Raw genomic sequence first — 15,232 nt, forward strand, 5'->3', positions numbered from 1 at the left:
GCCTGCCCCATAGTGGGGTTTGGGGAGGGAGAGTGACTAGGTGGAAACAGTGCTTCCTAGCTCCAAAACCAAAGGAGAGGGAAGCCCAGGAAGAGCCTATTTGTGGCATTGGGGAGGACAAACCTGACAAGTGTGTGGGAGCACGGCTGGGGAACCCACCCTCTGACATGCTGCGTGTGGACCAGCAGGTGACTTCCCCGTGGATGCAGACATGTCATTCAGGGAGACAGCGGGCTGAAGGTTGGATTCTGCCAAGGAGATTTCATACTTGCTCAGGTTACAAAAAACTATAGCAGGTGACAGCTGTGACTCAAAGTTATAACAAACACAACTTTTAAAAAAAGTTCTGCTGTGTCCACTGCAAAACACATAAGCCAAGGACAAATATTCTTGATATTTCTGTCATTAACATCTGTCCCAAAATAGTATTGAGCTTTCTCGTTCCTATGAATTCAATTCAGCTCTCTGTCTCAATGTCCTGTGGGGTTTCCTTTCAAGATTAATTTAGACTGGTTTGTGTTAGAAAAAACACACACTTCGGAAACGCCTGGGGGTCCCTGGGGGAGTTGGCAGAGCAGACTTACTTCTCAGGTCCTGTTGGCAGGGCGAGGGCTGGCTTTCAAGGGACTTGGCTCTGCTCTTGAGCCTTTCTTTTTCTTGTACTTCAAGCACTGAGTGTTCCATCCATTTCTGGCCAATAGTCTCCTTATCTCGAAGCCTTCGTCCTTGAGGATGGGGGTGCTGCTGACTGATACTACCTCTGAGGGGCCCCAGGTGGGGCCTTGTTCAGTTTCTCTCTGGTTCCCATCAGGGACGGGGCCTGGGAGCTGAGGGCAGGAGGGACTCCCTACCTTTCCTTCCTTCTAAATATGTGTGTTTGATTCTGCTTCTAATAAAGCCAGGAAGAAGCTGGGGGGGGGGAGGCACACAGTGAGTGACCCCCCCTTTACACAGTGGTGGCTGAGTAAAAGCCGTCAGTAAAAATTTGCCCATGAGACATGAAACTCATTTGCTCACAGAAGAAGAAGGCTCTTGGGGTTTCAGCATGTGGTGAAGCAGCAGAAATACCACTTTTGTAAGCTTCTCATGAGGGGATGGTTTGATTCCAAGTTAAATGGTTAGAAGGAAGCATTTGGTTCAAGCTGGGGCTGAGCCAGAATTAGACTGCTTGGTGTGGATACTAGTTCAGGACTAGGATGAGATATGTACAGAGGCAAAGACATATAAAAATTTCTTTAAATCTTACTCTGATCATCTCACATTTTCCAAACATCATAATCTTCAGTATTATAATGATAAATGATGACATCAGTCTTGGTAGGAGGTATTTTTTCCCCTCTAAGAGTTTCTGAGTGGAAAATGTATGGTGTTGACGTGGTTAAAGCACGAATCTTGCTTAGATCAAGAACCAGACCCTGGGGTGGCGCCTATGGTTCAAGGAGTAGGGTGCCAACCCCATATGCCAGAGGTGGCGGGTTCAAACCCGACCCTGGCCCAAGACTGCAAAAACAAACAAACAAATAAACAAACAAACAAACAAACAAACAAAACCCAGACCATGGAGGTCCTACGGCTCACCTGGGAAAAGGAAAGGGGGGAGACTGAATGCCTGTCTCTCCCCTTGCAGAAAAATAAAGTCTCTTGAATGTTAAACTTATAAACCTAAGTACATATAAAGAAAAAAAATCTAACAACAAATTTGAAAACTCTCCTCTTTTCCTAAAATAGCACAAGGGGTAAAGACTTTCAATAAGTGCGTGTCAAGATCTATCTGAAAATTAAACTCAGTTGGAGAGCAACCAATGACGAACTTTTTGTTCATTAAAAATAGGCTGACTACTGTTTTATTAAAAATAATTTCAACTGGCAATAAAATGGAACTTTTTTTAAATTTAAATTTTTTATTTTCTTGAAACAAAGTCTTACTCTGTCACCCTGGGTAGAGTGCCTCACAGCTCACAGCAACCTTAAACTACTGAGCTCAAGTAATGTTCCTGCCTCAGCCTCCCAAGTAGCTGGGACTATAGCTGTCCACCACAGTGCCCAGCTAGTTTTTCTATTTTTAGTAGAGACGGGGGTCTCACTCTTGCTCAGGTAGGTCTTGAACTCCTGAGCTCAAGCAATCCACCTGCCTTGATTTCCCAGAGTGTTGGGATTACAGGCGTGAGCCACTGTGCCCACCCTATAGAATGGACCTTTTAATATTCTCCACACTGAAGAGTGTCTTGGATTGAGCCTCTTTGAGTTCCCCTAGACTATGTTAGGTGAGAGACCTGAGGGAAGCATGACCTTTATTCAGCTATTTTTTTGTTGTTGTATAGCCAATCAAAGTCAAAATCGAAAAAAACAACCACATCATCAACGACAACAACAACAACAAAAAAAAAACAAAATCAAAAGTCCATGCAAATTCAATGCAAAGCCCAGAAGGATGACATTACCAAAGACACAGTCATCTTCCCAGGACCAGCCTTCAAAATGCAGATGTTAGGTTGTATCGAACCCTTTCCAAAATGTTTCATGGCATGGGATTTGTACTTGTGACTTGTACACTAAAAGCTGTCCCCACTGGCATCCCACTCATGCAGCCTACACACTGCTGCGGAGTTAAAGGGAAGCCGGGAGGCCTTCCCAGCCTGACCACATTGCAGTGCAGAAGTGCCCAACAGAGAATGGAAAGGTCAGTGGGAGTCTGTCTAGCCACCTTTGTGTGACAACTGCTGTGGGAAATGAGATCAAATAGTACTTTCACTGTGGTGTCAATATGTACAAACACGAACACATGGTGAGTACCAGACATGTTCTTGCTTTTGCAGCCATGTTGTAATGTCAGATTGAATTTGAGAGTATGTGAACTAGAGTCTAACTTTGAGCAGGCCTCTGGGCGGGTGAGGGCTGTGATGCGAGGAAACCTGTCATAAACACCATGGGTGACAGGTGCTGTGTTGCGGTTCCTGTGGACGAGGCCTGGAAGCTCTAATGGTGATTTTAGCCCCAGCAGCAAACCCAAGCACCCACCTGTGACCACTCAGACGCCTCCCAGATGGACAGGCAGTCCTGACCTTCGCAGCTCTGCACCGGTGCTGGCCGGGGGCCTGGGCAGTAGATGGGCCGTGTGGCGATGTGTGTGCCATTCTGCAGTTGGTACACGCAGGTCACCTCCCGGTGCTGGAAGCCCTTCTCACAGGTTGCCGAGCAGGTGCTCCACGGGCCTGCCACCCACCTGCCAGAGGGAGGAAAGACAGAGAGAGAATGACTGAGACAAGAGGACAGCTTCCCTGAGGCCTTCCAGACGGATCATGGAATCATGGGCCTGTGTAGGAGAGAGGGGACAGACTGGAGCTCTGGGAAGAATTCTGGAGCACTGAAGCAGAGCAGGTGAGCTGACATCTGAGCAGGGCCTGGGAGGGAGTAGGCCCACAGCTATCTGGAGAAAGGCTTCCAGGCAGAGGGCACAGACGGTGCCAAGGCCCTGGTGGAACAGCGACAAGGAGTCCAGAGCAGCTGGGAGAGAGAGGGAGCGGAGGAGCAAGGGGATGTGGGAGGCAAAGGGCAAGACACCTGGGTGCTGCCAGCCCCTGTGGTTCTTGTCTGAATAAGGTGGTGTTCTGGGGTTTTGAGAGAGAAGTGACATGCCCCTCCAGCTCCAAGAAAGCCCTTTGGGCTCTGTGTGGACACAGAGTTGGTGGGTGTGGACACAGTTTATAGTGGGCAAGAGCAGCGGTGGCGAGACCTGGGAGTGGGCTCCCGTGAGGGTCTACGTGAGACATGGCAGTGCCTTAAAGGACCTGGCAGTGGTGCAGGTGTCTGTAGGGCTGAGAAGACAGAGCTGCCTGGCTCAGTCCCTTCACCCGACCCTTTTCCTCTGGACCCAGGCCACCTCCTTTGGAACTAATTTCCAATCCCCGTGGCAGGCTCATCACTCTGTCCTCAGGCTTGAGGGCCTAACTCAAGTGACACTCTTTCTCTTCTGGGTCCCACTGCTTATGTGGCAGGGATGTGAATGATGACGCTTGCCTTGGGGTGCAGTCGGGAGGACAAACAGTATATCATCTGTAAACTGCTTACAATGATGGTGGGTACATGCAAGCCCGCCTAGATTTCAGCCATTGTTGCAGTTACTGTGTCTGTGAGAACTGGATGATAAGCGCCCAGCAGGCAGAGACCCAGCAGAGGCCATGCAGGGCCACTGGCCACGGGGCTGTGAACATCTGGCCCAGGGAAAGCAAACACTTTGTTCTACTTTACTGTGGGAGACAAGACCTTCCCCAGGGCACCTGCAACTCCATTCACCTTGTGTGCTGTGGGCAGTAGGGGGCTGGGAGGTGACATGACAGAGGCTGGTGAACCAGGATGTCATGCTCCCAGGCCCCGCCCAACAAACTCCCTAAAGGACTCTGGGCAGCATTGGCCTCTCCTGTCTGCCAGAGACTGTGTTCCTCCCACGGTTCATGGCAGACTGCAGCCAGCAACTCTGTTATGAGAATGATCAAAACCCAACTTTAACATGTGCTGTATATCATCTCTGAAGCTACATGGCTTCTTTTATTGAACAGATGTCTGCAAAGAAGGAGCGGGGTGAGGAGGTGCACTGTGACTTAATGAGCTGGGCTGTGATGCCTTCCCAGGGGACACAGAGGGATGCTTTACAGCTGCACGTAAGGGTTGGACTTGACCTCTCTCCACTTAAAACTTGAGAATTATGAGTTCTCATATATATTTCCCTGAAAAGTAATATTATTCACATATTTGTTTTTTAAAAGAGGAAATGAAAATCTGAAGCGCATCATAAGGAGTGATGTGCTGGTCTGTGAATGTGAGCTTTTCTAGAAGCAGGTATTTCTGCTTGCACAGAGGCCCGGCAGGGCAGAGAAAGTTCTTCCCTGTAGGCTTAATAATGAGGACTACTGAAAGTGTTACTTAGTTCAATGTAAACATTTGTATATCGAAGCAGTAGCCTGAACCCCATAAATGCATCAATGTACAAAGTTATGATTTAATAAAAAATAATTAAAAAATAAAAATAAATTAAAATGTGCCAGAGCTGTAGCTGCAAAAAAACCCAAAAACAACAACAAAAACAACTTTTAGCCTTAAATACTAATTAAAAAAACACTCATTTCTAGGCTTGGGTATATTCATTCAACCCTGAAAATTGAGATAAGCCACTTCCCAGGATCTGAGATCTTCCCGTGTTTTCCCTAAAAGGTCCTAGGACCATTGTGTTTCTTGCTCATTTGCTGGGGAAAGAAAAGAGAAATAAAGAAAGGGAGAAAGGAAAGGAAGAAGCAGGGGGTAAAGAAAAAAGGGCTTCTAAACTTTGCTAAAATATGGTTTACAGAAATATGTTTCTAAAATAGTTTTTCTGGATATTACATTTTGGAGAGCTTCCTATGTACTAGGCAATGTTCTAAGTGCTCGACATGATTTAATTTATCTGATTCTTGCAATGATCCTACGCAGAGCCATTCTACAGATGAGAAAATCAAGGCACAGAGTAGATAAGTGGCTTGTACAAGGTCAGACATTAAAATGGCAAAGCCATTTTTTAGCAGCTTCATGAAAATATAATTCACATACCATACAATGCATCCATTTAAAGAATGAACAATTCAATATGTTCAGAGTTGGGGGATTTTTTGTTTGGCAGACCCAGACTGGGTTCGAACCGTCAGCCTCAGAACACGAGGCTGGCATTCTAACCATTGAGCTATGGGTGACTAGCTGCCCCCTAAAACCACAGTGCCACCTGATGTCCTGGTAATATATTACAACACAAATATATTCCTACTAAAGTCAGACCCTCTCACTATATACACACACTTTTATGTGTATATATGTATATATATAATTAGTTTTTTATTTTATTTTTTCCTTCTTGTTAGTATTTTCTCCTTTTTATTATTATTGTTCCTTTGTTTATTTGTTACTGAGGTTGCTTTTTTTTTTTTTTTTGTAGAGACAGAGTCTCACTGTACCGCCCTCAGGTAGAGTGCCGTGGCGTCACACGGCTCACAGCAACCTCTTAACTCTTGGGCTTACGCAATTCTCTTGCCTCAGCCTCCCGAGCAGCTGGGACTACAGGCGCCCGCCACAACGCCCGGCTATTTTTTGGTTGCAGTTTGGCCGGGGCTGGGCTTGAACCCGCCACCCTCGGCATATGGGGCCGGCGCCCTACTCACTGAGCCACAGGCGCTGCCCGCTTATTTTTGTTTTTTTAGAGCTTTTTCATATGTTGTGTTGATGTGTTCTGTTACTTGCTTATTTGTATGGTTAGTTCTTTCCTTAACCTCTATTTTTACTTTCATCAAAAGCAAGAGCTCTTGTATTTTTTGGTTACAGTATTTTAGCCTCATTTATTCTCTCCATGTTTCACGCCAGTACATTCTCTCTTTGAACAGAGACTCTTCTACCTTTCTCGTCTTTGGAACAGCTAAGATATCCCCTCCCTTTTTTTTATCTTTCTTCTTTCATTCTTTACTCCACTTCCCTCTCTCTCCTCTATTAGATACAATGGTATTTTTAATTTCCTTTATCTCTTCTTTTTTTTTTAAATTTTTTACTGTTAAATCATAGCTGTGTACATTTGTGCAATCAAGGGGTACAATGTGCTGGTTTTATATACAATCTGAAATATTCTCATCAAACTGTTCAACGTAGCCTTCATGGCATTTTCTTAGTTATTGTATGTAGACATTTGTATTCTGCCTTTAGTAAGTTTCACCCATTCTAAGATGTACCGTAGGTGTGGCCCCATCCAATACCCTCCCTCCACCCTGACATCCCCCCTCCCTTCCTTTCCCTTGGCCCTTTCCCCATATTCTTGTGCTATAGTTGGATTATAGCCTTCATATGAAAGCTATAAATTAGCTTCATAGTAGGGTTGAGTACATTGGATGCTTTTTCTTCCATTCCTCAGATAATTTGCTAAGAAGAATATGTTCCAGCTCCATCCATGTAAGCATGAAAGAGGTAAAGTCTCCATATTTCTTTAAGGCTCCATAATATTCCATGGTATACATGTACCACAATTTTCTAGTCCATTCGAGGGTCGATGGGCACTTGGGCTTCTTCCACAACTTAGCAATTATGAATTGGGCTGCAATAAACATTCTGGTACAGATGTCTTTGTTATATTGTGACTTTTGGTCTTCTGGGTATAAACCTAGTAGAGGAATTATAGGATCGAATGGCAGGTCTATTTTTAGGTCTCTAAGTATTCTCCAAACATCCTTCCAGAAGGAACATATTAGTGTGCATTCCCATCAGCAGTGTAGAAGTGTGCCCTTTTCTCCACATCCATGCCAACATCTCTGGTTTGGGGGTTTGGTTATGTGGGCTACTCTTACTGGGGTTAGGTGATATCCCAAAGTAGTTTTGATTTGCATTTCTCTGATGATTAAGGATGATGAGCTTTTTCATGTGTTTGTAGATCATGCATCTGTCTTCTTTAGAGAAGTTTCTTTTCAAGTCCTTTGCCCACCCTGAGATGGTATCACTTGTTCTTTTCTTGCTAATACGTTTGAGTTCTCTGTGGATTTTGATTATTAAACCTTTATTGGAGGTATAACCTGCAAATATTTTCTCCCATTCTGAGGGCTGTCTGCTTGCTTTACTTACTATGTTCTTGGCTGTGCAGAAGCTTTTTAGTCTGATCAGGTCCCAGTAATGTATTTTTGATACTGCTTCAATTGCCTGGGGAGTCCTCCTCATAAAATATTCACCCAGGCCTATTCTTTCAAGAGTTTTCCCTGCACTTTCTTCAAGTATTTTTATAGTTTCATGTCTTAAGTTTAAATCTTTTATCCAGTGAGAGTCTATCTTAGTTAATGGTGAAAGGTGTGGGTCCAGTTTCAGTCTTTTACAGGTCGCCAGCCAGTTCACCCAGCACCATTTGTTAAATAGGGAATCTTTTTCCCACTGAATGTTTTTAATTGGCTTGTCAAAGATGAAATAACAGGAAGTAGCTGGATTCAACTCTTGGTTCTCTATTCTGTTCCAGACATCTACTTCTCTGTTTCTGTGCCAGTACCATGCTGTTTTGATCACTATCGATTTATAGTATAGTCTCAGGTCTGGTAGCGTGATTCCTCTTGCTTTGTTTTTATTTCTGAGTAATGTTTTGGCTATTCAAGGTTTTTTCTGATTCCACATAAAACGAAGTATTATTTTTTCAAGATCTTTAAAATATGACAATGTAGCTTTGATAGGAATTGCATTAAAATTATATATTGCTTTGGATAGTATAGACATTTTAACGATGTTGATTCTTCCCAGCCATGAGCATGGTATGTTTTTCCATTTGTTAACATCTTCAGCTATTTCTTTTCTTAAAGTTTCATAGTTCTCTTTAGAGATCTTTCACGTTCTTTGTTAGGTATACTCCCAAATATTTCATCGTCTTTGGCACTACTGTGAAAGAAATAGAGTCCTTGACTGTTTTTTTGGCTTGGCTATTGTTGGTATATATAAAGGCTACAGATTTATGGGTGTTGATTTGAATATTGCTATATTCCTTGATGACTTCTAAAAGTTTTGTAGTAGAATCCCTAGTGTTTTCCAGATATATGATCATGTCATCTACGAAGAGTGAAAATTTGATCTCTTCTGACTCTATGTGGATACCCTTGATCACCTTTTCTTCCCTAATTGCAATGGCTAAAACTTCCATTACAATATTAAAGAGCAATGGAGACAATGGGCAACCTTGCCTGGTTCCTGATATAAGTGGAAATGATTTCAATTTAACTCCATTCAATACGATATTGGCTGTGGGTTTGCTGTAGATGGCCTCTATTAGTTTAAGAAATGTCCCTTCTATACCCATTTTCTTGAGTGTTCTGATCAAGAAGGGATGCTGGATATTATCAAAAGCTTTTTCTGCATTAATTGAGAGAATCATATGGTCTTTACTTTTTAGTTTGTTTATGTGCTGAATTACATTTATAGATTTACGTATATTGAACCAGCCTTGAGAGCCTGGGATAAATCCCACTTGGTCATGGTGTAAAATTTTTTTGATGTGTTGTTGGATTCTGTTTGTTAGGATCTTATTGAGTATTTTAGCATCAATATTGATTAGTGATATTGGTCTATAATTTTCTTTCCTTGTTGGGTCTTTCCCTAGTTTAGGGATCAAGGTGATGTTTGCTTCATAGAATGTGTTGGGTAATATTCCTTCTCTTTCTATATTTTGGAAGAGGTTTAGTAATATAGGGACTAGTTCTTCTTTAAAGGTTTGGTAGAATTCTGATGTAAAGACATCTGGTCCTGGGCTTTTCTTTTTAGGGAGATTTTGTATAGTTGGTGCTATTTCAGAACTTGATATAGGCCTGTTCAACATTTCCACTTCGTTCTGGCTAAGTCTTGGTAGGTGGTATACTTCCAAGTATTGGTTGAGTTCTTTCAGATTTTCATATTTCTGAGAGTAAAGTTTCTTGCATTATTTGTTAAGGATTTTTTGAATTTCTGAGTGGTCTGTTGTTATTTAATCTTTACCATTTCTGATTGATGAAATTAGAGATTTAACTCTTTTTTTCCTGGTTAGGTTGGCTAAAGGTTTATCTATTTTATTGACCTTTTCAAAAAACCAACTTTTGGATTAATTGATCTGTTGTATAATTCTTTTGTTTTCAATTTCATTTAATTCTGCTCTGATTTTGGTTATTTCTTTTCTTCTGCTGGGTTTGGAGTTGGAGTGTTCTTCCTTCTAAAGTTGCTTGAGATGTCCCATTAAGTTATTAACTTCCTCTCTTTCTGTTTTCTTGATGAAGGCTTGCAGTGCTATAAATTTCCCTCTTAGGACTGCCTTTGCAGTATCCCAGAGGTTCTGATAATTCGTGTCTTGATTGTTGTTTTGTTCCAAAAATTTAGCGATTTCCTTCTTAATCTCGTCTATAACCCATTTATCCTTCAGCATAAGGTTATTTAGCTTCCATGTTCTTGAATGGGTAAGCAGTTTCCTGTTGTTATTGAGTTCAACTTTTATTCCATGATGGTCTGAGAAGATGCAAGGAATAATTTCTATTTTTAAAAATTTGCTGAGGTTAGATTTGTGGCCTAGGATGTGGTCGATTTTGGACTATGTTCCGTGGGCTCATGAGAAGAATGCATATTCAGTTTTGTTGGGATGAAATGTTCTGTAGATGTCTGTTAAGTCCGGATGTTGAAGGGTTAAGTTTAAATCTAAAATTTCTTTGATTAGCTTCTTCTTGGAGGATCTATCCAGCACTGCTAAAGGGGTGTTAAAATCTCCAACTACTATGGAACTGGAGGAAATCAAGTTGTTCATGTCTGTTAGAGTTTCTCTTATAAATTGAGGTGCGTTCTGGTGGGTGCATAAATATTAATAATTGTAATCTCATCATATTGAGTATTACCTTTAACAAATATGAAGTGTCCATCCTTATCCTTCCTTATTTTGGTTGGTTTAAAGCGTATTGCATCTGTGAATAGGATTGCAACGTCTCCTTTTTTCTGCTTTCCATTTGTCTGGAGTATAGATGATCATCCCTTCACCTTGAGTCTATATTTGTCTTTTAATGTAACATGAGATTCTTGTATGCAGCAGATATCTGGTTTGAGTTTTTGTAACCAGTCAGCCAACCTGTGCTTCTTTAGTGGACAATTTAAACCATTCACATTAATTGAGAATATTGATAAGCCTTTCGAGAGTCTGGTGGACATTTTTAATCCTTTTACAACTGTGGAAGTTGGAATTTGATCAAAATTTTCTGGGTGGGTTTACTTTTGTGGTGGAGGATTACACTGGTCTTTATGGAGGATAGGTCTGAGAATATCCTGGAGAGCTGGTTTAGTTGTGCAAATTTCTTCAACATGTGAATGTCATTAAAGTATTTAATTTCCCCATCATAAATGAAACTCAATTTAGCTGGGTATAGGATCCTGGGTTGATAGTTATTTTGTTTTAGGAGATTAAAAGTCGATGACCATCCTCTTCTATCTTGAAAGGTTTCAGCAGAGAGATCTGCAGTTATTTTAATATTCTTGCCCTTGTAGGTGATGGTTTTCTTTCATCTGGCTGCTTTCAGAATTTTCTCCTTCATATTAACTTTAGTGAAATTGATTATGATGTGTCTGGGGGATGTCTTATTTGGGTTGTGTTGTGCTGGAGTTCTGAAACTGTCAGCTATCTGAATTTCAGAATCTCAGGCGGCGCCTGTGGCTCAAGGAGTAGGGCGCCGGTCCCATATGCCGGAGGTGGCGGATTCAAACCTAGCCCCGGCCAAAATCCAAAAAAATAAAAACAATCTCTTGGCATGTCTGGAAAGTTCTCTTTCATAATCTTATGGAGAAGAGACTCTGTGCCTTGTGAAGCCGCTTCATTGCTTTCAGGAATCCCTATAAGATAATATTGGTTTTCTTCAAATTATCCCAGAGCTCTCTGAGAGAGTGATCTGTTTTTGCCCTCCATTTCTCTTCCTCTTTGAGAGTTTGGGAGCGTTCTAAAACTTTGTCTTCAATGTCAGAAATCCTTTCTTCTGCTTACTCCATTCCATTACTGAGGGATTCTATTGTGTTTCTCAGATCTTTGAAGGCTGCAACTTCTTGTCTCAATGTGTCAAAATCTTTGGTCATTTAGTCTTTGAATTCGTTGAATTTTTGAGACATCTTTTGGGTTACTGCTTGGAATTCTAATTCGATCTTATTTGCTATCCAGATTCTGAATTCGATTTCTGACATCTCAGGTATTTGTTTGTGTATGGGATCTTGTGCTGTGTCTGACCCATTGTTCCTTGGGGGAGTTGATCTACTCTGATATTGCCAGAGGTTTTCCTTTGCTTTCATCTCATGATTATTTTTCACCATTGCCTCTGGCTGTCCTCAGAGTTGGGGTGTTGTTTCTCTGAGATTAGACCCTGGGGGGATCACTCTTATTGTTGCTGGATCTTTGTAGGGAGTGACCCTGTGTAGCTCTTCTGGGGCTGCCCCAGCCAGGGAGTTCTTTTTGTGGGAGTAGCTCTGGAGTGTGACACCCCTGGATCCAGCAACAGGGCGGGGGGTGGTGCACATGATTCTGGCAGTGCCTGGCACCCAGTGACTTTCGCACAGACGGCCCAAGGCTATAGGAGCCTCTGGCCAGGAGAAGGACTCCGTGCACAGGCAGGGTGGGTTCCGGAGGGCACCGGCTACCAGAGTCCCTGGCCAGATGAGCGGGCTGGTGTGGAGGCAGGAAGGGTACAGGCGGGAGGATGCAGGGTTGTGTGGCTCCCAGAGTTCCTGGTCAGGATGTGGGGAGGCCCAGTGGGTGGGGTAGTGGTTCCCGGTGCATCTCTTACTGGGGTCTGGGTGGGCACAGCTCTTCCAGAGGTTTGGGAGGGTGCTGATCGTGGGTCCCAGCGCAGCTCTTCTGGAGGTTCGGAAGGGTGTTGATCGCGGGTCCTGGCTCAGCTCTTCCAGAGGTCTGGGGGGTCCTGGCGCAGCTCTTACCGGGGTCCAGGAGGGTGATGATTGCCGGTTGTGGCACATTTCTTCCGGAGTTCCAGGAGGGTGCGGATCATGGGTCGTGGCGCAGCTCTTCTGGAGGTCCGGGAGGGTCCCGGCGCAGCTCCCCTTTATCTTTTCTTATCTTAATATTATTTCTTTTTGTTTGTTTGTTTGCTGAGAGCTGAGAGGACACAGCTGTGGTCTGGCAGGTAGGCCACAGCAGTGATCAGGCTCCTGGGGGCTAAGAGACCTTCCTACCTCTGGCACTAGGAAGATAGTATTGGTCAGACTATGCTGCAGAATTTCTTTATTTCGTTTTCATTCTTACTTAATTTTTCCTTAGTGTTTTTTTCTTTCCCCTATTCTTTCCTTCCTAGTTTCAGCAGAGGAAGAGTCTGGCTCTGCTCAGGCTGGTAAAGATCATCTGATTTTTAGGAACCCTCCCAGTCCAGCCCTCTCAAAACCCTGAGTTACAAGCATGACCTTAGCACCCTCCTGATCAATACCATTTTATCCGTTAATCTAAGCCTTTCTTCCTGACCACCTTCTCTCCGGTTCTCTAAGTATTTTTTCCTCTTCATTCTTCTGTTATTCCTCCTTCCCTTTTTTTCCCCCTTTTCTTTTATTCTTTCTTCTCTTTTACTCTTTCTTTCCCCCCTGTTTCTCCCTGCCTGCTCTTTACCTTTCTCCCCATTTTGGCCTCACACCAAGAGGTCTCTTTATCACATAAACTCTGAGACAAGGTAATTTGAAGCAAAGGAGGAATTGAGAAGGAAAAAAGTGCAGGAACAGGTGAACAAGAAGAAAGCACACATGAGGAGGAACCAACAGAAAAATTCAGGCACCATGAAAAAACAAAACAGAGCAACTCCTCCCAGGGACCATGAGGCATCTTTTACAGAAGACTCATACTGTAAAGAATTAATGAATCTGTCGACTCTGGTTATTAGACTTTTGTCGGTAGTATAACTTGCAAAAATCCTCTCCCATTCTGAAGGCTATTTGTTTTACTTAGTGTGTTCTTGGCAGTGCAGAAGCTTTTTAATTTGATCAGATCCCAGTAATGCATTTTTGATGTTGCTTCAATTGCCTGGGGTGTCTTCCTTATGAAGTATTCTCCCAGGCCAATTTTCTCAAGTGTTTCTTCAAATTTATTACTAAGCAAAAAACAAGTGATCTCATTTCATTGTGGGCAAGAGACATGAACAGAAGCTTCTCTGAAGAAGACAGGCGCATGGACTACAGACAGATGAATAAATGCTCATCATCTTTAGTCATCAGAGAAATGCAAACCAAAACTACTCTGAGATACCATCTAACTCCAGTAAGAGTAGCCCACATCACAAAATCCCAAAACAACAGATGTTGGCGTGGATGTGGAGAAAAGGGAACACTTCTGCCCTGCTGGTGGGAATGCAAGCTAGTATGTTTCTTTTGGAAGGAAGTTTGGAGAACACTCAGGGATCTAAATGTAGACCTGCCATTTGATCCTGCAATTTCTCTTCTAGGTGTATACCCAAAGGACCAACAATCATTTGGCAATAAAGATATTTGCACCAGATTGTTCATTGCAGCTCAATTCATAATTGCCAAGTCATGGAAGAAGTCCAAGTGCCCATTGACCCATGAATGGATTAATAAATTGTGGTATATGTATACCATGGAATATTATGCAGCAGTAAAAAAAATGGAGACTTTACCTCCTTTATGTTTACATGGATGGAGCTGAAAAATATTCTTCTTAGCAAAGTATCTCAGGTATGGAAAAAAAAGTATCCAATGTACTCAGTACTACTGTGAAACCAATTTATAATAACTCACACTTGCATATGAAAAATGAAATACAACTTTAGGCTATGATGAAGGAGGAAAGGGGAGGGTGAGGGATGGGGATGGGGTGGCTGGGATAGTAGGGGGACCACAACTATGGAGCACATTGCAAGTACAAGTTGGTTCTATCATTAGAACACAAATGTCCTAAAGCTATAATTGGGTAAATGAGATGAAAGCTGTGCTGATTAGTATGATGTAAGCACTCAAATTTGTACAAATAATCAACTCACTGAAATGGGCATAAATGTATTTATGACCTATGTACAAAAGACTTAATAAAAAAAAGAATTAATGAATCTGACAGAAAGGGAATTTAAAATATGGATAATTAAGACAATAAAGGGAATTGAGGAGAAAATAGAAAGACAGAACCAAAAGTCAGAAGAGAGATATAGAAAATATATGGATGAGCTTAAGGAAATGAAGGAGACAGTCAGGGAATTTAAAGAAGCAGGAGAAAGTATCAAAAATAGATTAGACCATGGAGAAGAAAGAACATCAGAGTTAGAGGATAAAGTCTCTGAGTTAACACAGGTAGTTACAGAGCCAGAAAAGAGAAAGCAAAGCAGACACTTAGAGAACTATGACATGACATGAAGCATTCAAATGTATGGATAATAGGAATCCCTGAAGGGGAAGAAGATTGTCCTAAAGATATGGAAGCCCTACTGGAGACTATCATAAATGAAAACTTCCCAAGTTTTACTAAAGAACTTGATTCACTCCTTTCAGATGGATATTGAACACAGGGTTACCTCAATTCTAACAGAGCCTCTGCAAGAGACATTGTAATGAACCTGTCCAAAGTCAAGATGAAGGAGAAAATTCTGCAAGTAGCTAGTAATAAGTGCTAATTGACCTCCAGGGGCAGAGCCATTAGGATGACATCAGGCTTTTCAACTGAAACTTTCTAGGCCAGAATAGCAAGATCATCTACCTTTAACATCCTTAA

The 15,232-nt window shown here is 42.3% G+C and overlaps 1 protein-coding gene across 2 annotated transcripts in view; it reads right to left on the minus strand.

The window, feature by feature from the left end:
* ADAMTS17 (ADAM metallopeptidase with thrombospondin type 1 motif 17) overlaps nucleotides 1-15,232 on the minus strand; it is a 327,885-nt gene that overhangs the window by 15,212 nt on the left and 297,441 nt on the right. For both annotated transcript variants that reach the window (XM_053581837.1, XM_053581836.1), the window contains one exon: nucleotides 3,019-3,223. In XM_053581837.1, coding sequence (XP_053437812.1) covers nucleotides 3,019-3,223 — 205 coding nt within the window. The remainder of the gene's footprint in view (nucleotides 1-3,018; nucleotides 3,224-15,232) is intronic.

The sequence above is a fragment of the Nycticebus coucang genome, chromosome 2 (assembly GCF_027406575.1).
Source record: "Nycticebus coucang isolate mNycCou1 chromosome 2, mNycCou1.pri, whole genome shotgun sequence".
NCBI classification, from domain to species: Eukaryota; Metazoa; Chordata; class Mammalia; order Primates; family Lorisidae; genus Nycticebus; species Nycticebus coucang.